Raw genomic sequence first — 26,155 nt, 5'->3', positions numbered from 1 at the left:
TACAGCTTGTTGGTACTGAGCACTAAGCATTTGACTGAATATTAAGCTTAGCTGTGTGCGGGCTCCCATAAATTATTATAACGGACTCCTTTAGTCTGATTTCAGTTTGAACAAGGCCTCTTTCTCTTGGTACTTCTTTCCTGACTACTGTGGCAATTAGCCAAATGATCAGGTTTTTTTTATTAGGCTGATGTCAGCATCTTTCACTAACCTTCAGGACTGTTATGGGTCAATAGAGTCAAAAGTCTTCAAATGTTGAGCAAGTCCCTGAGCATTTATACAGAATAGATGGTCCTTGTGGGCTGCCTTTTACTTTCTAAAACTCAGAGTACTCTTTGAAGGGATTTATTTTTCAGCAGTTAACACTTTATTTGAATATATATAATTTCTCTTGATTATGATTGATACAATGATTGTGTTTTTTGCACATGATGTTATTGTATTTCAATAAATATTTCAAATGCAAAAAATAATTTCACAGAGAAGAGCAGCTTTAAGTATTTCTACTTTATTTAATAAAGAACATTTATTGCAATGCTGGAGTATAAAGTTTATATATTGTGTCTTATAGCATTTTCTATACACATGAAATTGGAAACAAAATGGGATCTATGAACTCTTTCTTTACATTTAGAGCTGTTTTACAGCTGTATATTGTGATGCTGGTGCGTTTTACTTGAATGTAGGACCCCCGATTGTGCTGCTTTTGCAGCTTTTGAATTGGACTTTTTACTTTAACACACACGCAAATAGTAAGCCAATTATTCAAAACAAATAAAACTAAAGAGTACATATAAATACTTCTGCAAAAGAACTGGTGGTGTTGATTAGCTCAGCATGATTAGCACAATCAGCATGGGGTTCAATCCCTGCTAACAAAGTGTGGAGCTGGATGAACAAAGCAGGCCAAGCAGCATCTTAGAAGTACAAAAGCTGACGTTTTGGGCCTAGACCCTTCATCAGAAAAGGTGGGATGGAGAGAGGGTTCTGAAATAAATAGGGAGGGGGGAGGTGGATCGAAGATGGATAGAGGAAAAGATAGGTGGAGAGGAGAGTATGGTGGGGAGGTAGGGACGGGATAGGTTAGTCCGGAGAGGACGGACAGGTCAAGGGGGCAGGATGAGGTTAGTAGGTAGGAAATGGAGGTGCGGCTTGAGGTGGGAGGAGGGGATAGGTGAGAGGAAGAACAGGTTAGGCAGGCGGGTATGAGTTGTGCTGGTTTTGGGATGCAGAGGGGGGAGGGGAGATTTTGAAGCTTGTGAAGTCCACATTGACACCATTGGGCTGCAGGGTTCAATCCTGTTCTGGGTGAGGTCAACCTAGGTCTGCCTTCTCACCTCACCCAATCTGTAGTTTATTAACAATCACAGTACTCAAGCATGTTTCAGCAAATAATTGCCAGTGGGGAGAGAACAAAAAAAGATAAGTGGCTTGCGTATTGTGTAGGAATAATCTATGCTTTCATACAAACATAGGGAAAAGTCATTCAACAGAACAAATCCTAATTCCTACATAGGGCAACGTTTGTCTGTGACAATATTGGCTCACCCACAATATTTAAAGCATATAGTAATCTCACAGAACAAGAATTATTTAACCTGTGTTCCATCAAAGTATTAACTGGATTAGTCATTAAGTAGATCAACAATGTTACTGAAACTGCAGAAGAAGCTGCTACAAATGGATGGTTTTATCAGCAAGTAATTTATTATCTATAACAAATGTAATTTTGACAAAAATTGTGTTACACGTAACAATCAGAAAGTTTATCTTTTCTTATCAGTTGCTTCAGAAAAACTATTTCCCTTCAAAAGTCTACAAGACATTGTGATATAAAAACAGGTGAGTATCGTTAACTGACTCATGAATGAATGCACCTTCAGTTTGCCTCTTGTGAAATTTTCACCTTTTTCAGTTTGTTGAGAGAAAGTGGCACTGCTGACACCGATGGCAAACTAATAATCACTTGCGTCGACAGGAAATTGCTAAATCCTGGTTATTAACAGACAGCAATGAGGAAGCATAAACATACCTGTGAAGATGGGATCTTTCAAAATAAATGTTCTAAATAGCTAAATAAGGCAAGCAAAACTCCAAACTTTCATGTTTGAAAGCATACTCTATCATTGTTTTTCTAACAAAGGAGCCAGCTAAGACCCCTGACAGCTCAAACTCCTACTTCAAAGGACCCAGGATGAAATAGTTGGCTATGCGGATAGATGAACTGAGAATTTTAATGTTCTTAAAATTAATGAATATCTTGTTACTAATATTTGATCTTTGCATGTAAGTGACATGATTTGAAACTAATTGTTAGTGTTAATCTACTCTTTTCTTGTTTAGGATAATAAAATTACTCACCAGGGATTTCTTCAACTTCTCCGGGTGATACAGTACTGATGGTGCTCTTCCATGGTTTGCACAGCTCTTTTACAGTAGTTAAGATGGACAATTAGTTGAGTCCCTATGTAAATGCATTCCCAAGGGCGAATTTACTCAGGCCTGTTCATTATCATAGTCAATAACTTTAGCTGAAGATCTTTGCAAATCACATTATGCTCTATTTCCAGCTGTTCACCTGTCACCTGAAGTTTTAGAATGGATGATTGGGAGAATCCTTGTTCACTGCTGTGAAAGCGAGGGGACAATTATATTCACTGATTTTGGATTATCACTTGACTATCTTCTGAAGGGAAGATATCAACGGGGTCTTTTTGAGATGAGGTTGGTTCTGAGGTGATGTACTGAGGTGATGGGAGATCAGAACTAACTGTGTGCCGTTTTTGGCAATCAAGACAGTAGGTCCCCAATATTCAAATTCATCAGCAAATATGACTTGCTAGTAAAATCAAGAGGCATAATTCTAACTCCGAGGACTGATATTCTCCTAGTATTGGTCAGGATAGCTTTCTGATGCTGCAATTATTGACCTGGGAACAGTCCAAAATTTTGCAGTGTTTTATGAGAGTAGGGCATGTAATATTAGGAGTATCACATAATCATTGTTCCTGATGAGGGTTTTTTGATATGGTGAATAGGGAAAACTATTTATACCATTCAACAGATGATTTTAAAAAAACTACATTTAAAATAATTCCCCAGAAAAGATAAACACAAAATTAGAAGAGTATTTTTATGCAAAGGGAGGAAAGACATAGAATAGCTTTCAAACACAGTGATTGCAGCAAACCCCAAAATCATTTTTGAAAGGAAAGCATTAAATATGTCAAAATAATTAAAGGATGTGGGGAAGTAACTGAAAATGTAACTAATTGAACGGCATTTTTAGAGGTGGCTCAGTGGTTAGCAATGCTGCCTCACAGCACTGGGGTTCGATTCCACCCTCAGGCAACCGTCTGCGTGCAGCTTGGACGTTCTCCCTGCGTCTGCAAGGGTTTCCGCCCACAGTCCAAAGATGAACAGATTAAGTAGATTGGTCATGCTAAATTGCCCATTGTGTACCGAAATGTGCAAGTTAAGTGGGGTTAGCCATGGAAAACACAGGGTGGGTCTGGGTCCATGCTCTTTAGAGGGTCAGCGTGGACTCGATATGCCAAATGATCATTTCCACACTTTAGGGATTCTATGAATCTAATGAAAGTAGCTATCATAGCTACAGTGACTTGTGACTGGGCTTTAATTTCTAAGTACATGATTCTAAGTATTGGCATTTACGAATGTGCATCCATATTCTCTAGGGCTGACGATGTGAGAAATGTTGTAATGAGGAATGACTGCCTATTCCATATATGGTAAACAGCAAAAGTACTATTCAGATTTCTCAGTGGTTTTAGTTAGAAATTCTTAAAGCTGTTGTTTAGATTCTGTAAGTATCAAAAACGCAGCTGACAAAAATAACTGAGCATTTAGTATTGCACTTGCAAAACTTTCTGTTTATTTGTTCATTTTGTAATGATGTTTTTTTTATTACAGTGTCAAAAGTGGCTCCACCTGTGACTTAATACATTATCAGGTATGACTGTGAGTAACAGACTGTGCTGGTCATCAGTTTGTTCTAGGTTAGCTATCGAGCTGCTGTTTTCTTTAATTGCCTTTAAAAAGTGTGTGTCTGATGTTTATCTTTCTATCTTGTATATTAACTGAATGAAAAATAAAGTGGTATTTCATGATTAATTATACCTTTTCAGTAATATATGAAAATGGTCACATGAGTGAATGCCATGAATTTAAATTTCAACTTTTGGCAGTACCTTTAAGAATGAAAAGGAGAAGGGGAAACATACTAAAACAGGAAATTCAGATATTGTCTGTAGAACCCATTCATTTGTATCATAGATCAAACACAAACAATACAGAAATCGGATTGTTTTTACTGGAGCAATTGTATCATAACTCTGCATAATAGAGACCTGCATGACAATTGACATAGTTGAAAATTATCAATTATCTTTTACTCCTAATTTTCATTTACTTGACTCTAAGACAAACAGAAGTTCTAATCATCTATAATCAAAAGCTTCTCCAACTTGCATTAACATTTACTTAAAAAGTAATTCAGTAAGCAATAACACAGTAAAATATTTAAATGGTATTTGGCGATTATATTAAAATGTCATTGAAAGCAAAATATTTTCCACCTCTGTTTACTCACTTTGTCTCATCTTCTGAAATTGCGAAATCCTCGTTAACGTCCTTCCAATTGCCACCAACTGTCAGCTGCCCGTAACCAATAAAAGACAAGTGCATTCAAATTCTCACCCACCTAGCCCCCAAAATATGCTTTCAGTAGCAGTTGCTGAACAGTAGCTAGCAGCTGGAACCCTGTCTGAGAAATCAAGACACCAATTGTGGAGCCTTAGTCACAGTCTCAGTTGATGTCAGGTGATTCAACACAAGTGGAGATTCTATCTGAAACACACTGCATAAACTCCCTATGTCAATGTTCGGGCCAAGGCAATGAAATTTGATCTGTTTTGGAATCCTATTATTTAATTATAACCTCGTGCTTAAATTATCCCATCTGGTTATAAGTTCATCAGAACCATAAAATTAATTTACCGTCTAATTACTCAAGCTCAACTGACGTTTGGAGGCATGTGGGCCAAGGGATATGGTAAATGGGATTAGTTCAGTTTGAGAAATCTGATCAGCATGGGTGAGTGGGACGAAGGATCTGTTTCCATGCTGTGTGACTCTACGACTGTACGCTACTTTGATCACTCAAAAGTGATGATTTCACAGATCAATAATCCTGTCTGAATGTCAGTACAACAAGGAAAGGAAGGACACTGATAATAAGCTCTTGATTTTGAATCCCCGCATGGACCAGAAAGTAATGTTGTCAGACATGAGGAATCACACCATCAGTCTGTGTGCTATTTTCGTGGCTGTATCCTCCCTACAAGCCATTTTTTGTATAGCCAGTTAAACCATTTAGTGTTGCATTATGGCTGACTGGAATTTTTCAGCATCATTACAGGGAGCCAGAGCTGCAAACTGGCTTAATACTTTCCGTTGGCCTGGGTTTAGCAGCAGTTGGTGGCAGCCATATAAATAATCCCTCCCATCACATTGGTATCCAGCTACAAATGCTATTTTTTCATTTAAATTTAAATTAAATTTGGATGGAAGGCACTTCTATTTAAAGCCAAGACCACCCTCTCACATGAGAAAATTGCATTGAGTAATTCCTTCACACAATATATCCTTGTAACTCACATTTAAGCTTGACTACAACAGAACATACCTTGAATACTAATAGATACTAATGACTTAATGTTGTGAAAAAGCATAATGATTAAGTTCGTTTGTGATTTACAATTTCCGATGTGTAATGGTTTGGAGATATTCATTACCCTATTGTCACGTTTTCTGGGCTAGTAAATTGTAAGTGACAATAACAAGAAAGATGATGAACTGTGTATTTATTATAATTTATGTTTTAATTCCTGTCAATATGTTCAAAGCACATTTGACTGAGAAATATTTCACCAGGTAAGTCAAACGTAGGTGATGATCCTTCTAAGGATTCAAAAATAAATGAACATTTACAAAAAAAATGCAAAAATAACGGGTAGTAAAACAAAATAACATAAGTAAACGGATGCTGAGCCATATTGGGAGAGTTGAGATAGATATCTGAAAGTTTTGGTTTTGAAAACTTTGTAAAGCGGGAGAAAGAAGTGGAAATAAAAGGAATCCGGGACTAACATATCATCCACTGTGGTAAAGGGAAACTAAATTGTGGAAAAGGTGACAGTTTGCATTTCAAGAAGTTTGCATTGGGGAGTAGGGATATATAAGGCTGATTAAGGTTTCAGAACTATGATTAGACAAAGGTTTGCTTCATCATGAACACACAAGCTAATATAGTTAAATAGTGCAAAGTGTCTTTATTGTATTAAATTGAGATTTTTAACCAATAAATACTTTGCAGAATATATAATTATCAGTTTTCCACAATTACTCAGTGGCTTCGCAAATTGCTCAGTCAGAACACAAGGTTTTTGTTGATTTGATTTCAATGGGGAAAGTTTCAAAAAGATACAACAGGGTTGAATGCAACTTAGTTGTAAGAGAAAAGGAGTTCTACGCTGCCAGCTAAACAGTGTGTTTTGCTGTAAATTATTGTGGATTAACATACCTGCTGTTTTTCAGGATGATAGTCACAGTTTTAAGATAGAGATGATAAATTGTTTCTCCCAAAGGGTCATGAATCTGTGAATTCACTACTGCTCTCACATTTAAATAAATTTAATTAGGAGGGAGACAGTTTCTAAAAAAAAATTTCATGCATTAAAGGGTTATGGGGAGCATGCAGCCCTGAGACCAGTCGTGATTGTGTCAAATGGTGGAGCAGGCTCGATGGGCAATATTGCCTAGTCCTGCCCGTAGTTCTTATGTCGTTATCATGAAAATAAAGACGAGTGTCTCAATGTTATGGTTTTTGGCTAAGTACAATTTAGAATGTGATTTTTTTTTGGAGGGTTTCTCACTGTGAGACCTAGACACCATATCTTACCAAGCTCATACAATTAATTCTCGACTCCTCCTGCCCGCCAGTCGTGACCCTCAGGTCTAATTCTGTTCCCATTTCACCAGATGCTGTTTGCAGAATGACTTGCTACTTGGCATATCTGCTAAAAGACAGCATCTCTTGCATTTACACAATCTTTGAAAGACTAATGAACAACTTAGCAAGCATTGGCAAGCTAGCATTGCATCTCATTGGCAAAGTGATAGCAGACACCAAGCCACTCTGCCCATGGTACATAGTCAACCTAGGTGACACTCTGTTCTCCATACCATGCCATTCTCTCAGCCTACTCATTGTTTAACCAGCAGGCCACACTGTTTTCCTGTGCTTAGCTACCCCCTCAGCCCATCTAAATACCCTCTGAAGGTCACTGCTGTCTGTTTCCTATGCCCACAGGAGACCAATACCAGTAGGGGAACATCACATTCAAAAAACAACCACACAATATCAAGCATGAGCTTATATTTGCAGACACCACAAACGAATAGAAGCTGCAGATCATCCCCATAATGCAAACCAATTTGACCAATGGCAATTTTAAATTCCACAATGGTCTGCTGCACTCAACTCTCATCGACTGGAACTGGGTGTCAATCAGGACCTGTTTCATTTATAGCGGTGAAAGGTGCTATTTTGCACAAGGAGAATTTCCTCCTCCCTTATGTCCTCATCCTCCTCTTTGGAAGAACAGAGTTCATGATTTTAAGGTTGTTTTTCTTCTGGATACTTGGCATTCATAGCACATAATTTGGTTTTCTCTCTCTGGATGTGTCATCTGTTTGCGAGACATAAATGAGATTATATAAGGGATACAAGTTAAAATGAAAGGAGAAGGCATAAAAGCTGATCAAAACCGCTGAGGGGTCATAGTTTTAAGTTGGTTGGAGGAAAGTATAGAGGGGATTTCAGAGGAGGGTTCTTTACACAGAGAGTTGTGAGAGCATGGAATGCGTTGCCAGCAGCAGTTGTGGAAGCAAGGTCATTGGGGTCATTTAAGAGACTGCTGGACATGCATATGGTCACAGAAATTTGAGGGTGCATACATGAGGATCATTGGTCGGCACAACATCGTGGGCTGAAGGGCCTGTTTTGTGCTGTACTGTTCTATGTTCTATGTTCTATGTTCTAAAATATTGGTCCACTGCCTCCTGCAACTTCTTTATAAATATTTGCTGTTGTTATAACTTGCAAAGACTTCCTCTTCATTGAAGACTTTTCCCTGTATATTTTTGAATAAGCTTTGCTATTCTTTACATCTCAAACTCTGGAATGCTGCTTAAAACTCTCACAACAACTGGCACACCTAGCAGGATTTCCAGGTTCGGAACAAGGGATGCCCTCATGATGAATGGTAGACAGATAAGTATGCTTATATAATACCTTTTGAGCAGGAGTAGAGTAACTAGGAAGCAATAATGGTTGGCATCCAGAACAATGAAGAAGCTGAGACTGAGTATACAGAATGAAAATCTAAGGGAATTGCAGAAATTTCAGAGCTCCCTAGCCAAGGAAGGAATGATGCAGTATTCCTGAAATTGTTGAAAGAGACTATCAGTGGGACCCATCAAGACATTTTGGAAATGGATAACAAGGTGTAGAGCTGGATGAACACAGCAGGCCAAGCAGGCCGATGAAGGGTCTAGGCCCAAAACGTCAGCCTTCCTGCTCCTATGATGCTGCTTGGCCTGCTGTGTTCATCCAGCTCTACACCTTGTTATCTCAGATTCTCCAGCATCGGCAGTTCATACTATCTTGGAAATGGATAAGCCCAGACAAATGGGCCAAGACTGCAACCACATAAAATGTGGAACAAATCAGAGGAAAGGCAGTGCCAAGGTGGAAAACAAGAATTGTGGAGGTGAAGATACATTAAGGACAATATTATGCAAAGGGACATGGCTGTGGGAGGCAGTCCCTCTGTCAACAGTAAGAGGCAGGCTCATCACTGCTCTCCTTTACGAACCTCACTTCTGAACAAATCCTGATGGTAATCACACTGGTGTCAAAAATCAAGCTAATGTCCAGAATAGATAAATAGGTCACCTATGCCTCCTTAGGTAATGCAGGCAAACTCTGTACAAAGCACTGCTGTGGGACTGGCAGAATAGGATGTTATAGATGTAGAATTTCTGGATTGATAACTAATCAATCATTACCCACTACCAATAAAACATTTGTATACAACTGGGTGGGAAGTAGATCCTTCAAAGCTTGGAGGAGTGAGTCAGAGCTCGGGGAGATATTACTAACAGCTTATTCTGGGTGTGTCTAACAATGAGGTAACAATATCGGGAAAAGATATATTAAGGGAAATGAATGCAGTAATTGATGTCAAATTTGTGAAGTGATTTGGCTGTGAAGCTGAGGCGCAGAGAAGTGCAGCTATTGTCCAAAGGCAACAGCACAGTGCTCTGCGTGGGTATCACTAGCCACACACATGAACTGAGAATGGAAAGATGAGGTAGTATATAAGCTTTAAACAAAAAACACAGAATGCTGGAGAAATTCAGCAGGTTTGGTAGCATCTGTGGAAAGAAAAAGAGAGTTAACATTTCAAGTCTAATCTCTCTGTCCACAAACGCTACCTGACCTGTTAAGATTTTGCAGCACTTCCTATTTTTATTTCAGATCTCCTGCATCCACAATACTTTGTGTTTATTTGAGTATATGATCCGTTTGCACATAATTCCATGTGGAATGGTGATGATGCAAACAGGACTGTGAAATGGTGACATGACACCCACCATTGTCAAAAGGACAACTCACAAAATATACTAGTAATATCCAATTAAAACGAAAGCTAAACATTGGGCAATTATACAGGGCTTTCTAGCTGCAGGTATAGTTACAGGAACCATTGACATGTTTCACTGCCTTTGTTTTCTTTTTTCCATTTCAATTTGTTTTACATTAATGAACGTTGTGGAAGTTGTGTACAAGTACCAATGTTACCACTTAAAAGTTTATTTTTCCTTTCACAGCCTGTTCATTCAGGAGGCATCTGATAAAATTAGATATAGGTGATAAAAGATCTTGTATGAATAATGTCTAAAGGTTTTAATTTGTTGTCCTCCTAAAGAGGGGCAGGGTTTGGGGAACTGTGCAATAGGGTTATCAGCACCTTTGAAAGGAATTTCACAATGAGGAACACAAGTTGAATTGAATAAAAACATGTAATTAGACAAACATAAATGTTTATTGAGTTGGGTTTTCTGGTCTAAAATTACAACCACAAATTGCTTTGATAAACATGTGAGAACTTTGATCCAGGTATGAATTCCCACATGTAAGAAAAGGATTTTGAAAAATATTTAATACTGCTAAATATAACTTGAAGAATAGATTGGGTATTTAACAGTCCATGTCTTCTAAGTTCAAATTATTTAATTTGACAAAGGAACCTTAAAACAGAGCTTGGAATTTTGAAACATTGTCAGAGAAAAGCATTCTGAATATTTGTAAAGTACCTTTGATGGAAGTTGATCAATTAAATTAAATTAATTAGAGTTTGTATTCTAACTGATAATGTAAAGAAAAAGAATTAAAGAATGGAAACACACAAATGGTTTTGGCACTTTTTTTAAATATAAGGGGGAGAAAATGTTTCTGATGAAGGTAAACCTTGTAAATACTGGAGACAACCCTATAGGCTAACAACAATATTATTTAAATTTGGGAAAAATTTGAGTTGTGAAAAGTGCAGCATAATTTAGCTAGTTTGTTCTTTTAAAAAAATCTAAAATGAAGAACAAACAAATTAAATATGTTAATGCATGAAATCAAATAGAAATATTTGCTTTTAGTTTTAAAGACCTGAGTTTCTCCAGTATTTTATGTGTTTCTTTCCAATTTCTGCCTCTGCAGTATTTTAATATAAAGGGTAATCATCTCAATGTGTCAGGACAGGGATCAGGAATTGAGCTTCTCACTTGTTAATGTCTAAACAGTTCTCAACCTAATTGCATAGATAATGTAAAGTGTCCTTTATCAAGGAAAGTGCCCTCATGTCTTATTTACAACAATCGAGGGTAATGACAGCCCATTGGATAGCAGCAACAGTGGTCACATCTTGGGTAATCATAGCAGCATAAGAGACATTCACTGAGCCCATAAGTAAGAACACCTGTAACACATCCTGGGCAGCATATGCAATCGTGGAAAATTGTGGAATGGTGACAGGTCCCAAGTGGTAAGGGTGATGTTGTAGGAATGATAAAGATTTCAATGGGATGGACAAATTTACCTCCCATACTTGGTGAATAAACTGGAACTTGAAGGACTATACTGTCAAGAATGATGTCTTCACATTAACCATGTACAGTAATATTAATACTGTGTACAGTACTGTCACTATGTATAAAGGAATTTTGTCCACTGAAAGCAATTCAGAGAAGGTTTACTAAATTAATATCTGGAATGAGCAGAATGCCCTATGAAGAAAGGTTAGGCTTGTATCCTATGGAAGAGTCAGAGCTGACTTAATTGAAACATATAATGAAGAGTGAGGTGTTGCATTTTAGTAAGGCACATCAGGGCAGGACTTATATATTTAACAGTTGGGCCTAGGGGAGTGTTGCCAAGCAAAGAGACCTTGGAGTGCAGGTTCATTGTTCCTTGAAAGTGGAGTCTCAGGTAGACAGGGTCATGTAGAAGACATTTGGTATGCTTGTACTTATTGGTCAGTGCAATGAGTATAGGAGCTGGAATGTCATTAGTTAGACCACTTTTGGAATGCTGCGTTCAGTTCTGAGCTCCATGCTTTGGAAAGATGTTGTTAAACTTTAAAGGTTTAGGAAAAGATTTACAAGCATGTTGCTGGGAATGGAGGATTTGAGCTATAGGGAGAAGTTGAATAGGCTGTTTTCCCTGGAGCATCAGAGACTAAGGGGTGGCCTCATCGAGGTGTATAAAATCATGAGGGCTATGGATAGGGTGAATAGTCAAGATCTTTTTCCCTGAGTAGGGAAGTCCAAAACTTGAGGGTATGGATTTAAGGTGAGAGGGGAAGATTTAAAATGGGACAACTTTTTCAAGCAGAGGGTGGTGAGTGCATGGAAAGAGCTGCCAAAGAAAGTGGTGAAGGCTGGCTCAATTGCAAGACATTTGGATTAGTACATGAATAGGTAGGGTTTGGAGGGATTTGAGCCAAATACTGGCAAATGGGATGAGATTAATTTAGAATATGAGTTGGACCAAAGGGTCTGTTTCTGTACTGGACAATTCTATGACTCTGTAAGATCATAAAGGAACTTTACTGTGTGGGTGGGGAAAGGATATTTTCTCTTGTGGGAGAATCTAGAATGAAGGGTTGTTATGTAAAAATAAGAGGTTTCCCATTTAAGACAGAGATTAGGAAAAATAAATGCTCTGAGAGGACTGTCATTTTGAAATTCCCTTCCTCAAAATGCAATGTACACAGAATCATTAAGTATTTTTGATTACTGAAGAATGAAATATTATCAGGAATGAACAGTTAGAGTTAAAATCAGATCAGCCATGATCTTACTGAATGATGTAGTATGCCAAAAGGGCCAAGTGGCCCATTCTTGTTCCCTAATTGTGTGTTCCCCTTGACATTCAATAACACCACAGTTGCTGAGTCCTCCACTATCAATATCCTGTTGGTTACCATTGAGCAGAAACTGAACTGGCCATATAAATTCAAGGCTACAATAGCAAGTCAAAGGAAGTGAGCTCTGGACTCTCTAAGTTTTGTCCACCATCCACAAGGTATCACGAGTGTAACAGAATACTTTACACTTGCTTGGATGAGTCTAGCTCCAACAACACTCAAGAATCTTGACATCATTCACGACAAAACAGCCCACTTGATTGCTATTCCATCCATCCATCATCTTAAGCATGCACTCTTTCCATGGCTGATGCATTAACAGCATGCGCACCAACTGCAAGACACACTGTAGCAACTCACCAAGCTCCTTCAACATCACATTTCAAATCTACAAATCTAAAAGGGCCGTGGAACCATCGGATCACCATGACCTGCAAACTCCCTTCTAAGCCAAGATAACAAAGTGTGAAGCTGGATGAACACAGCAGGCCAAGCAGCATCTCCACTTGGCCTGCTGTGTTCATCCAGCTTCACATTTTGTTATCTTGGATTCTCCAGCATCTGCAGTTCCCATTATCCCTTCTAAACCATTTTGATTTGGAATAATGTTCCCCTTTTTTTCACTGTGGCTGGGTCAAAAATCCTAGAACTCCCTTCTTAACAGCACTGTGAGTCTCCCTACACCCAAGGCTTGCAGCGATTCAAAAATTCAACTCACCATCACCCTCTCAAAAGCAATTAGAGGGGCAATAAATGCTAGCCTACCAAGAAAGAAGTTTTAAAAGTCAAATTTCTTGACTTTGCTAGGAATATCAGAAATAAGAATAAGATCCATTATTACTGGTGGTTTTAAAAGTGGTAAGTGGTGGGGCTGTCTAAAGCTTTTGTTTTGTCTCCACCTCAGAAAGCATTCCTCCGATTCCCAATACAAGTAAAATCATTCTACTCCATCCAGTTGACTTCAGCCAACTTTGCAACAGACTGTGAAGAATGATTAGTGTCTCTATTTACTACCACAAAAAAGTGAGTTTGAAATAACGAATTTTTTTTCCCATTCTTGAACATATTTAAGTGGATGTTTCTTCCGATGGAAATGTGGAGAACTGCCTTAACCTACGTTACGCAGTCGGCCTTGTCTATTTAACCGAATCCTGGCAGGACGTTCTGTAGGCTCCCCGCTGACTCTTGGCAGTTGTTACTTTGGAATCGGTGTCAATACTGGCACGTTGTTTCAAGGACCAGACAAGGTGACGGCTTTACAAAGAGTAGGGTGAAGAGCCTCTTTCATGTCATGAAACAGGAGCAGGGGCTTTGATGTAAAAACAGCAATTCGTCTAACTAGAGAGCGGACCTTTCACAAATCTCGCTCAACTTCACTTGCGTGGGCATGCAGCTTTAAAAACCTGATTTCTAGGGACTTTCTCCAGACTCACATTTAAATCATTTCGCGCCGGGGTTGAACGGTTTGGGGCTGCACAGAGCGGACGCTGCAGCATTTGGTGGAGTTCTGGATTCCTGACTATTCGGATTGTCCCAACTGTATTAAGCGGGAAAACCAAATGCTAACCTCTCCGTGTTCTTTGGATGTGGTTTGGGTGCGTGTAATCTCTTGGCGATCTTGTATTCCCGTGTTTTCATTTTCAACATTTAGTTTGGTCAACTTTGGATAGTCAATGGGATCTAATCCCGATTAACTGAATACCTTTGAAAATGTAAATGAATGCGATCCAACACAACAGGTTATAATACAACACTAATTTAATATAAAACACAATTTTAATATTGCAAGGTCTTAAATTAGCATAAATAACAAACTATGAAAATCAATGCAATATTGCAAAGTGCAATTTTGCATTGGGAATAAATGAACATATTAACAGATCGTTCGGAATCCGGGTGTACAAGTGAAATCTGTACAAATATGAGAAATGTAACAGATAGGCCATTATGTGGAAGTTTGACTGAGCAAGCTATTCCATCCAAAGGAGGGCTAAAGTGTTTTACCTCACACTGCCCCTTCAAACCCAAGTCAGTTGTCTGGTGCCTATTCATTACTCATCTCAATGGCTTCAGCCACACCAATGGTGAAGACTGTTGACACCATTGAATATAAAGCACTCTGTTTAATCAGCAGTGCTGTCACTGAGATGGATAGTCACCTCCTCTACCACTGTACACTCTATGTGAAGGATGCATACAACAACTTGTCAAGCTTGTTCATGTCTCCCAGCCTCAGATCTCAATCACTGAGAAGAACACCACAGTCTTCAAGTTATGTTCCATTGTGACCTGAATGTATTCCCTTGGTGCGGCTTTGTTAAATGTCCTACCCAACATTATCAGAGAGCCACAATCAGCACAGGGGCTACAGTAGTTCATGGACAAGGCCTACTGCCCTCTTCTCAGGATAATAAGGAACAAGCGTTAAATAAAACTCAGTGACATCCACAATCTTAGAGTAAAGACATCAAAGTGGATGTAATATCAAACTGTAAATTTTGACGCCTCCTTGCTCCTAAAAAATGTTGACAATCAAATGACACCTATTGACTTGCGACACAATACAATGGGTAAAACAATTTTGCTCATTTTTGTTTATTTCTTCATGGGGTGAATGCATCACTGCCGAGGCTAGCATTTATTGCCCTCCCTAATTGCCTAGAGGGCAGTTAAGAATCAATAACATCGCTATGGGTTTGAAGTCACAATATACCAGATCGAACAAGGACGGCAGATTTCCTAGAAGGATGTATATTACTGATTGATCATATTAATGTAATGGCATGATATCATCAAGTTTCACTTATCCATCAGCCACCTTTTCACAGAATTACATTGTCTTGACAATGAGCAGAAGCCAATGGCTTGACTTAAAATTCATATCCGTGATCTTAAATGCCTCTGTGGCTGTGCATCTCCCGGTCTCTGTAACATTTTCCAGCACAACAACCCTCTGAAATCTCAGCTTTCCTCCAATTCTGGTGTCTTAAACACTCTTGATTTTCAGCCCTCCACCATTGGCAGCTGTTGTACCCTGAAAGAAGACTTGAATTTATATAGAAAACTTTCCACAATCACCAGATGTCTCAAAGCACCTTTCAACAATTAAGTTTTCTTTTGAAGTTGTAGCAAGATGGCAGCCAATTTGCCCCACTGTTTAATTCCTAATTGCAGGAATTACTTCCCAAAACTTCTCTATCCCTATATCCTCCTCCAGAACACACATTATAACTATTTTTGATGAGGTATTTGGTTTCATCATCTTTCATAATATCTCCTATGTGTCTCCATTTTTATTTTATAACATTCCTTGGAACATTTTACGCTGTTTAACGAGCTATTTAAATGCCTGATATCATATTTAGAATTTCACATTAGGCTTAAACTTATTTAAAAAGCTTTATTCATGTAACTTATGTTTCAAGCTGATATTTACTTATAAGGTTTGCAGAAATGTGTTGATATTTTGTTTACTAACAGGTTTGAAACAATAGCAAAACACACACATATATATGAATGTGCTTCATAACTACTCCTTATCAAAGACTATCTAAGAAAATGTTCAACAACAGTAGTTCGATAACAACTGTGCATGCCAGAGACGTTTTATCAGGGATAAGGGGAAGAATCATTGCTAACCATAGTTGATGTTCATATAGAACTAGGCGGAAATTAATCAAAACATTATTTTTGATCCCCCAGCAAGTCTGTTTTTCATTTGAAATGACTAACTTAGAGATTAAATTTAGCTACATCTTTAGTAAATAGGCTGCCATTATTTCTCATGTAAGATAAAGTTCTCTTTTCTCCTCCATCATTGAAAAGAACGTGACAAAACTGCCAGAAATACCAAATCCTCGTCATTGGAAATAGAAACCTTCCAAGATTTCTTCCCTTTGAAGAACCTCTTGCTGTGGTCCTTTCAACACTTTAAATCGTGTGTTGCAATTATTTATTAACTAGTCAATATCCTGTGGCATTACACATCAGGCTAGTGGGTAGGAAATAATTGGATCGGGCATAATTCAATCCCACTTTAATGTCATTCACCATACTTTTCTTTTATAAATTTCTACATACATGCTTCTAATTTTAACCAAGTTGCACTGTATCACATAACTGTTACAACAGGCCATTCATCCCACTGTGCCTGACCAGCATTACCTTGTGTCAACTACCTGTATTTTGCAGACTATTTTTATCCAGAAACCATCCAGTGCCCTCATGAATTCCTTACTTGAACCTGCGTTGACCACATCTCTTTGCAGTCTATTCCATACCCTAATTATTTGCTGTATCTCTTTTTTTTCACGCATCATTCTATCTTCTTTTGCTCATCACTTTAAATCTATGCTGTCTTGATCTTGTTCCCTTTATGAGCAAGAGGTATATTTTTCAATTCCTTGTGGGGTTGCATCAGTTGTCATGGGAAAACTGACAAAAATATGAGCAGAGATTAAGTTTTAAATATATTTATATATCTATTAATTTAAAATGTGAAGTTATAGGAATATGATCATTCATGTACTGAAGTAAAGGTCAGTCACCCTTTTAACTTTATGCCTAGAATGTACATTCTGCTGTTTGGTGGACGAGTGAAAAAGTAATGCAAAGTATCTCCCTGCAACAGGGGTAAATCAATTAATACTACTTAAACATATATATTGGTTCTATAATACTCATCTTTGTTTCCCTTGCTTGCAATGTAACAAAAGCTTCCACTAAAATAAATGAGAAGAACCATAACAGACCATGAGACACTATGTACATATTCGTTATTTACTGAAAGATCAATTTTATTATATATTTTGTGTTGGTACAAAGTGATTTTAACTTCACATTCATGCAATATGTGTAGTATAATTCAATCACCAGATTCACACTGAGCAAGTAGCAAAGACCAACTCAAGGCCTAACATGACTCTTTCTAACAGCACTATGGGTTTACCTCAACCACAAGGACCACAAAGGTTCAAAAAGCTGGCTCACCACAACCTTATCAAGGATAGGTAACAAATGCTGGTCTAGTAAGCCAACACTGCCCACATCTTATGAACATTTTTCCTTTTAAAATAGTATTAGTTTCACAAGCTGCAGTGTAGTTGTCAAAAGTTGAGGTTTTATCTTTAATCTTAATTCATTTTAGTGTAAGCAGAATGTTGACCATCACGTGGATTTAACAATGAGATTTAACCACCTTTAGAATGATGGGAATTTTGATTTTGCTGGCCTGAGGATAATTAAAAGATAGCAGTACAAGTCAGGCCTGCCTTAATTCTCTAAGCAGTTGCCAGCCTCAAATTTGATGCTGTAGTACAACGCCTTTATATCATGTCCCAAAATTCAACATGTAAAAGATATACAATTATAAGTTGGATTCTAACCTGTTAACTCAGCTCATCGCTCTGAAATGTTAATGAAAATTTATCTAACAATAGAATACGTTATCCATGAATTATGTTGTGTGAGTAGTAGGCCAGCCATGTAATACCAATTGTAAATAGTGGCAGTTCGGTTAAAAAGTAGTCTGTGAAAACGTATACTTTTGAGTTCTACTACTTGGAAGTTGGAAAAGAGCAGGTGTGGCAATTCATTTTTTCTAAATATAAAATTATTTTTCAAATTAACCCAGTATTTCACCAAACTGTCTGAAAACATTGCTGTGGATTGTTACTCAAATCACTGTCAAACCACCTCTTGAAAATAAATGTTATATTTCTTGATTTTACTCAATTCAGCAGTGAGATCAGGATTTTAGTGTCTGATTTCAGGGTAGGGTCCTGGATTTAGAAGAGATTGCAGATATAGAAGAGGTCATGGAGAGATCTGAAAATAAGGATGAGGATTTTAGAGTCAAGTTTTGCTTTACCAGGAGCCAAAGTCAGAAAGCAGGGAGGCAATAGGGGATTGGTGCTACATAAGTAGTAGAATTATGGATTACATCACACTTACGGAGAGTAACATTTTGTAGAAAAGCTGGTGTGCTTAGAAGAAGTCTGGTGTAAAGCCGTGAATGAAGATTCCAGCAACAAATGAATTGAGACTGGGTGAAGTTGATCACTGTTCAATGATGAAAATAGGTGTTCTCAGTGATTGCATGAATTTGAGGTCTGGAGATCATCTCATGATCAAACTTTCAAAGTTATTGCAAAGGGCAGCTATCGTAAGGGCAGGATGGAATTGGTAACTAGGGAATAGATTTTGGAGTGGCTAGCGTAAACGATGTCTTCAGTTTTCCCACACTTAATTGGAGGAAATTTCTGCATGATGTCAGATAAATAATGACAACATAATAGCTTTTTTGTGAAAGAGGCAAGAGGTGCTCAAGTCAATGTACATTCAAATCCTTTGCAGCCAGTTGTAAGTTCCAACACATTCTGTACCCTAATACAGTGTACACTCCCATGTAGATAAATCTGTGGACTTGTTTCACAGAGACATTTAAATGAGAGTGAATTTAAGTGAAATGTTTTTATACCTTACTAATTTAAATAAGTAGCTTTATTATTCACAATTTGGATTCTATTTTCTCTTAGATAAACATTATTTAGTTCTTGAGAAATGTTAGTGAACTTTTCAGACCTAGCCATTAGCTAATACATCATTATTAGATTCTGCCTTATTTTATATGGTATTTATTTCAGCAAATAACATTAAATTTGACTCTTAGTTGGAAAAGATGTACGTTATGTTAATTGCCCCTCAGCTCAGAAGTCACACAATATCAGGTTATAGTCAAACAGATTTACTTGAAGTCACAAGCTTTTGCAGCGCTGCTCCTTTGTCAGGCGACACTTCACTTGTTGGACTGTAATCTGGTGTTATGATTTCTGACTTTGTCCACCCCAGTCCAACACTGGCACTCTACATCATCAGCTCTAAAAACAGGCATACATATACATCCTGGCATCAAAAAGTCATTCTAATGTGGCGCTTGGTTTTAGAATAGCATGGCAAATGCAAGACTGCTTTTAACTAATAGCTGTGTACATATCAAATCCTAATAATTGCATTGGTAGAGTTTGTCATAAGGCAAGCTAGGTGCCATTGCATCAGTACTTCATTTAATGGCATAAAAAGATGGCAAAGTGTGTACTTATAGGTTAGTAAATAGTCATTCTTTATCAAGTGGTTAAAAGTTTATTTAAATGACAAAACATAACAAAATTCCACTTACATGACAGACAAATATACGTACAATTTTTAAAAAAAAATCAGGTTAATGTGCTACCATAACATTGCCAATGTAACTGTGATCAAATGCACAGGGATCAGGTATACAAGTTTCCCAAAGCCATTTCCCTAGAATTAATAAGAACATTTACATCTAACCTTTATGGCTTGCACAAATCTAATTCAGTCTGTCTTCCTTCACTGAAGGGAGGAACTGTGGACCCTGTTAGCAATAATTCTAGCTCCAAGTGAATCCCTTTAAGGGAATATTAAACTTTGTTTTACCACTAAAAGTAGAATGTTTACATGTTCATTCATGTGTGCACGAGCATATTTGCACTCCAAAAAGGTAAAAGAAAATCAGTTAAACGTCGTACTTTTTTGAAGCGCTCTGTTTCATGTTTCTGTTTACTAAGAAATCTTGACCTGGAAATGCTAATTCCACTGGAAATGCGTGATAGTATCTAAAATTGCTAACCTTCAATATAGGATAATGGGCCAATTGTTTTGTAATATTCCCAGTGCTATTTTTTGTTCAGTTTCTTTAATCGTATTTATTTCCTCATGACACACAACTGCTGCACTTGTTAGACACTCAGTATTGCTTCATTGAAGGTAGCGATGACTTGCTACTGGCTTTTAAAACGGGTGAACCGATGTCCCATTCAAACTAGGTAGCTTTGTAAATTTATTTCACTTAGATCCATTCAGTTACCACGGCCTCCAAATCGATTTCGAATACATTACAGGGGACGTGCTATCTGTCCTAGAGTTATCGAACTTTTCTTGCAGCAAAGGACTTTGTCCGGCAGTAGGCGAATCCGCTTCATCCAGATCGGAGCAGAGGTCATCACTGGAAGCAGTGGATAAAGGAGACAGTGCTGAGGGACTGGTCTGGATACCTCCTCCGGGGGACGCCAATAAATGGCACACATCATCAGGCCCAGGCCAAACGCCGGAGGAGCCAGTCTCGGCCATTAGCTCGCCCAGTAAATCCTGAAAGTTGTCTTCGCTCAAAGGCATCGACTCCAAGAGGTGGTTCAGTAACTCGGCGGCCACTGCAGAGTCGATTCCGGGGCAGTTTGAGACGAAAGTGTGCACCTCATGCATGCACTGGATGTAGCCAGCTGCAAACCTCTCGTTCGCTTCCTGGTTAAACCTGTCTGTTTCTGCCAAGTAGGAAGAAAGGGGAGAAAAGAAAAAGGTCACTTGCCATCGCCACAACTTTACCACGGAAATATAATGCTCGCCTGGAGGAGGCTGTGCAGCAGCAGCAGTGTTTGTACAGGGTGCATTCCCTTTTCTTTTCTTACAGAGGGACGTTCCACACATTACTCACCAACATTTCTGTTGCGAAGTATGTTTTGGACACGTTTCACGGTCATCTCCAGGACCTCCGCATTCTCCATTTTCGACTGCAGCTGAGAATATTTAGCACATTTTAGATTTTGAAATCATTTACTGAAATCTGAAGGACTTTTTTTTCTCCCCCATCAGTACAACTTAAAACTCACTTCCGTATCCGCCAGGATCAGTCTCAGTTCTTGCAAGCTTTCGTTAATGCGGGCGCGTCTTTTTTTCTCAATCAGTGGCTTGCGAGTCTGAAATCGGGAGGAGCAAAGGAAAAGCGCGGGGTTAGAACGCTATTTATTGCAAGACCGTCGACTTAATACCACACTTTCCCCGCTCAGCAAGTGCACCGATTTACCTTTCGATCTTCTTTCACTGTGTAATAGTCCCCTTCATCCCTAAGATTGCTGGGTTTGCACGATGGAGCCATGTTGTTCAGGGTAACAACAGCCTTCTCAATTTTTTTTATTTGTAAAGAAATGAGAAAAAAATGAACACAAAAGGGAAAATCCTCCCACCCGCAGCACGTTTTTTTTTGCTAGCAGCTGTTACGCGTACAATCTTCTTTTTATTCAGTCTCGCCTGCCGTTGGCAATCTCTCTATTTATACCCTTCCGTTTGCATTTGAATGAGTGGAGAGCGGCGGGTCTCAGGGACGCCTAGAGGTCATTAGCTTACCCAATAGCAGCACAACGCTTTGTGTGAGGCTCTGAGCTGTACTTTGCCTGCTGTCAGCCTCCGGCTGGCCACGTGAGGAAACGGGTCTTTTAAAGCTATTTGTTATGCAATTGCACCCTAACAAAACTGGACATTTTTTTCTTAAAAAAAGCACTGTAAATAACGCCACGCCGCCCTCGCATTTTCAAAACATTAACTATCAATACCATACAACGCGACACAAGGTTAAACGACATAGGCTCGACTCGATAAAATGGCCAGAGTTGCAGTCTCGAAATCATTTATTATTCTTTTATGCACTTCAAGGCAGAAGTGTCATGGTGAGGAAGCGCTCACCAGACAAACAGGAGTAACTGCACTGGGTAACAGAAAAAGAAGCCTGTTTCCAAAAGAAATACGTGAGGCAATATCTTCACTGCATCTGAGGTTCAAACTTCACCACCCACTTACTTTTGTATTTAAAATCATATAAGGACGTCTGGTATTAAATATTTTTTTCAGCATTGTTTTGCCCTACGCTAGGGCAAACTTCTGGGTTTATGGGTGAAAATGTAACATGATGCTGACAGTTAGCAGCTGCAGCCTCTCGCCATAGTGAATCAGTTAGAGCATTAGTCGATCCCTAAAGAGCAAGCGACAGGTGTTAGCTCTTGCTTCATTTGTTTTCCTGTTTTACTGCTGGTAGCGTGTAGCTGTCATATTTGTTACAATCAAAGTCACTCTACCCAACAACCCCCCCACCGCGTCCAATATACACACAGCCTACCCAACCTTGCAATCGTTTTTGGAAAAGTAGTTTTTGTTCGATACAAAATCGGCATAAATCATGTATTCTCTGTTTTAAAAGCCCCTGTCAGATCAATTATGTAAATTGCTCACTTTTAATTCGCAGTTATTCCGTTTTATTAGAATCATAAACGCACACAATGTTGTCCAGCTTTTTTCAGTCTGGAAGAGGAGAATGTGTTTTCCATTCATTAGGAATAATCTCGAACTGTTTGCAGTTTGTATGGGAATGTTTTCCTGGAATGCAATAGGAATGTCTTTAACATTGCAGTTTAAATCCTCTAGTGGGGGCTATTTAGTGTGAACCAATGCGGAGCGGGGTAGGGGAGGGATCATACGAGCTGGCAATGGTTCGGACTGCATTTCTTAAAAACATATTTGGATCCAGAGCTGAATGCTCTCAGTGCTGTGATGTCTTGCCGGTTTGAGTTCATGTGCATTTTGCACGTTTTGGCGTCTCATTGTAGTATAGATGAAATGTGGGTGCATTGTGAACATGTTTGATCTCCACATTGGAGAGAGCAAACAGCAAAAAAGGGTGCCGGGACGTCGGTATATGTGCTTTTAAATGCTGTATAAATTAATATTAGTTCACCGCCTAAAATCGATTAGGATAGTGTGATTAAAATCTTGGTGTATCTTATTGATTGTTTTTGGACACAAGTTATTTACTGCTGAGAAACAAAGCCTGGTTTCGATAGGAACCGAGGCAGTAAAACGCCACAAGTGGTAATTAGTTTTATGGAGTTTCGAGTTGATAATTTAAGAAGTTGATGCTGAGATGAAATAAATTCAGCAACGAACATCAATGTTATAATTCGAAGTTGTGTGTGTATATATGTGTGTGTACATGTATGTGTATGTGTGCATGTATGTGTGTGTGTATATATGTGTGTGTATGTGCATGTGTGTGTGCTCAGGTGTGTGTTTGTATGTGTGCATGTTTTTGCGCTCAGGTGTGTGTGCATGTGTGTGCGCTCAGGTGTGTGTGTGCATGTCTGTGTGCTCAAGTGTGTGTATGTGTGCATGTGTGTGCGCTCAGGTGTGTGTGCGCTCAAGTGTGTGTGTATGTGTGCATGTGTGTGTGCTCAGGTGTGTGTATGTGTGCATGTGTGTGCATGTGTGTGTGTTCTGGTATGTGTGCATGTGTGTGTGCTCAGGTGTGTGTGTATGTGTGCATGTGTGTGTGCTCAGGTGTATGTGTGTGTATGTGTGCATGTGTGTGTGCTCAGGTGTATGTGTATGTATGTGTGCATGTGTGTGTGTTCAGGTGTGTGTGTGCTCAGGTGTGTGTGCATGTGTGCGTGCTCAGGTGTGTGTATGTGTGCATGTGTGTGTGTGCTCGTGTGTGTGCTCAGGTGTGTGTTTGTATGTGTGCATGTGTTTGTGCTCAGGTGTGTGTGTGTATGTGTGCGTGTTTGTGCTCAGGTGTGTGTGTGTATGTGTGCATGTGTGTGTGCTCAGGTGTATGTGTGCATGTGTGTGTGCTCAGGTGTATGTGTGCATGTGTGTGCGCTCAGGTGTGTGTATGTGTGCATGTGTTTGCGCTCAGGTGTGTATGTGTGCATGTGTGTGTGCTCAGGTGTGTGCATGTGTGCGTGCTCAGGTGTGTGTTTGTATGTGTGCATATGTGTGTGCACTCAGGTGTGTGTGTGCGTGTGTATGTGTATATGCTTGTGTATGTGTGTATGTATGTTCGTGTATGTGTGTGCGTGTGTATATGTATGTGTGCGTGCGTATGTGTGTGCGTGTGTATATGTATGTGTGTGCGTGTGTGTATGTATGTGTGTGCGTGTGTATATGTATGTGTGTGCGTGTGTGTATGTATGTGTGTGCGTGTGTATATGTATGTGTGTGCGTGTGTGTATGTATATGTGTGCGCGTGTGTGTATATGTATGTGTGTGTCTGTGTGCGTATGTGCGTGTGTGTGTGTGTGTGGTGCAGTTATTATGCAACCTGGCCAGCGTATCCTGCAGCTGTCGCTGAAATCTTTTGTTCAGGCCAAGCAGGCGTACCCGATTCCGGCATTCAACATATATCATCAGTTTTCAAGGATGGCTGGCTTGAGAAATTTTTCTGATAATAGAGCGAATTGTGTGCCTCCCACCAAATAAATTACGGGGGTCGCCTGCTAAGTTTCCCCCACGAGATAGCGCCTCTTGAGCAATTTTCTTCTCTGTTTTCCAACACATGAAAGAGATGCCAGTGGGATCGTAACGGAATGATTCTCTGTGCTAACATTGGTTAGTTTATATGTCGCATCTGTACTCGTGTTCATTTCTTCGGCTGTGAATCTTTAAACCGCGTTGAGATGTTATTTGAGGTAGTGTTGTCCTATGACCTTTGCCAGGGACAAGGTTTCAAAACTAATGGGTGAACAAAAAAAATTGTTAGCATCTGATAAATCCAGCCTTAAATTTCCGAAACATGGAAGTGGTTACCCCGTGTTATTGGCGAACATACCGAACTATTCTCGATGTTCTATCACAGGTGGTTCGAAAACAGTGAGAAGAGAGACCAGTATTTCTCCATTTGGAGGAGAGTCAGTCACCCAGAACTGGGAAGGGCGAACCAAGGCCAAGGCTATTTATTCCCCTCCATCTCCTCCAACAACGCCCCCCCCCCGCCCCGCCTCGCCCACCCCGCTTCACCGCCAACCTCCCCAACCCGTTTCTCTTTCTTGATCACTACACGCGTCCTGTCCAGAATTAGGTTCAAAAAGTTCCAAATTTCGCCCACCTATGCGGCCTTTGTTCTCGTTCTGTTCATGTCACGGGACATTATGTCTCTTTAATAAAATAGAAGTATCTCGGATAATTGAAAAGAAAGGAGTCCGTGATGCTGTCTACAACTCAATTACGTTTTAGACAACCAAAAGTACTCTTCCTGTGCAAAATATACTGCCCATCGAGATTATCTAAATTTAGCGAAAAAGAGCTGATTCCAATGAATTTTACTGTGAATGCAAATTCTGAATCAGCAAGGCGTTATCATCACCGATACCTTGAGCCGTTACAATTCACGCCAGATCACTCCACGGTCTGTAACATATGTGTCAATGCTGTAGAATATGTAACATTTTAGTCTGCTTTGCGAAATAATCGTGCTATACCTCCGTCTTATTAGACATCTGACTCGCAATCATTTGCCATTTACAATAAAATATTGGCCAGATCAAAGGTGTTAAATACGCTTTACCTGACTATGAAACTCGTTTATTCGAATAAAAAAGGACCCGTGCATCCTGTTCCGTATTCTCTTTTTAAAGAAGTCAGAACGGCGATATAAAGTGTTTAGATGCATTAAACATGTCTACGATTTGTCGGCGAATATTTCACCAGAACACAATAGTAAAATCGTTGCGTTCAATTATCAATTAGTCCACATTTACAGCGTTTTTAAAACCATTACTTCACTGCAAATGTAATTACAGATTATTTTGTTTCTCCTGACAAGGGGTTCGCTGCAGATTGAATGCAGTATTAACAAAAGAACTGAACTTACTACTTTCTGTTCTTTTTAAAAAACAGCCCATTGTCTTCTCTAGCGATGTATTTTTCAAAGTAGGAAGCTATGGATGTAGATATCTCATAGGAGT

General features: G+C 39.1%; 1 protein-coding gene across 1 annotated transcript; it reads right to left on the bottom strand.

Moving 5' to 3' along the window:
• Positions 1–17,404: 17,404 nt before the first annotated feature.
• Positions 17,405–21,794, bottom strand: LOC125458041 (transcription cofactor HES-6). The gene is made up of 4 exons (XM_048542920.2): positions 21,451–21,794; positions 21,257–21,343; positions 21,082–21,163; positions 17,405–20,911 (listed from the first exon to the last, which is right to left on the bottom strand). Exons 1-4 carry the CDS (start codon positions 21,520–21,522, stop codon positions 20,454–20,456), a joined length of 699 nt encoding a protein of 232 aa, XP_048398877.1. The 5' UTR covers positions 21,523–21,794; the 3' UTR covers positions 17,405–20,453.
• Positions 21,795–26,155: the final 4,361 nt, after the last annotated feature.

This window comes from Stegostoma tigrinum, chromosome 14 (assembly GCF_030684315.1).
Source record: "Stegostoma tigrinum isolate sSteTig4 chromosome 14, sSteTig4.hap1, whole genome shotgun sequence".
NCBI classification, from domain to species: Eukaryota; Metazoa; Chordata; class Chondrichthyes; order Orectolobiformes; family Stegostomatidae; genus Stegostoma; species Stegostoma tigrinum.
This window is presented reverse-complemented; position numbering and strand designations above follow the sequence as displayed.

Coding starts and splice junctions, on each gene's coding strand:
- LOC125458041 (XM_048542920.2), bottom strand. CDS start 21,522: ATGGCTCCATCGTGCAAACCCAGCAATCTTAGGGATGAAGGGGACTAT. Junction 21,344..21,450: donor CAGTGAAAGAAGATCGAAAG/GTAAATCGGTGC, acceptor TCCCGATTTCAG/ACTCGCAAGCCACTGATTGA. Junction 20,912..21,081: donor ACTTCGCAACAGAAATGTTG/GTGAGTAATGTG, acceptor CCTACTTGGCAG/AAACAGACAGGTTTAACCAG.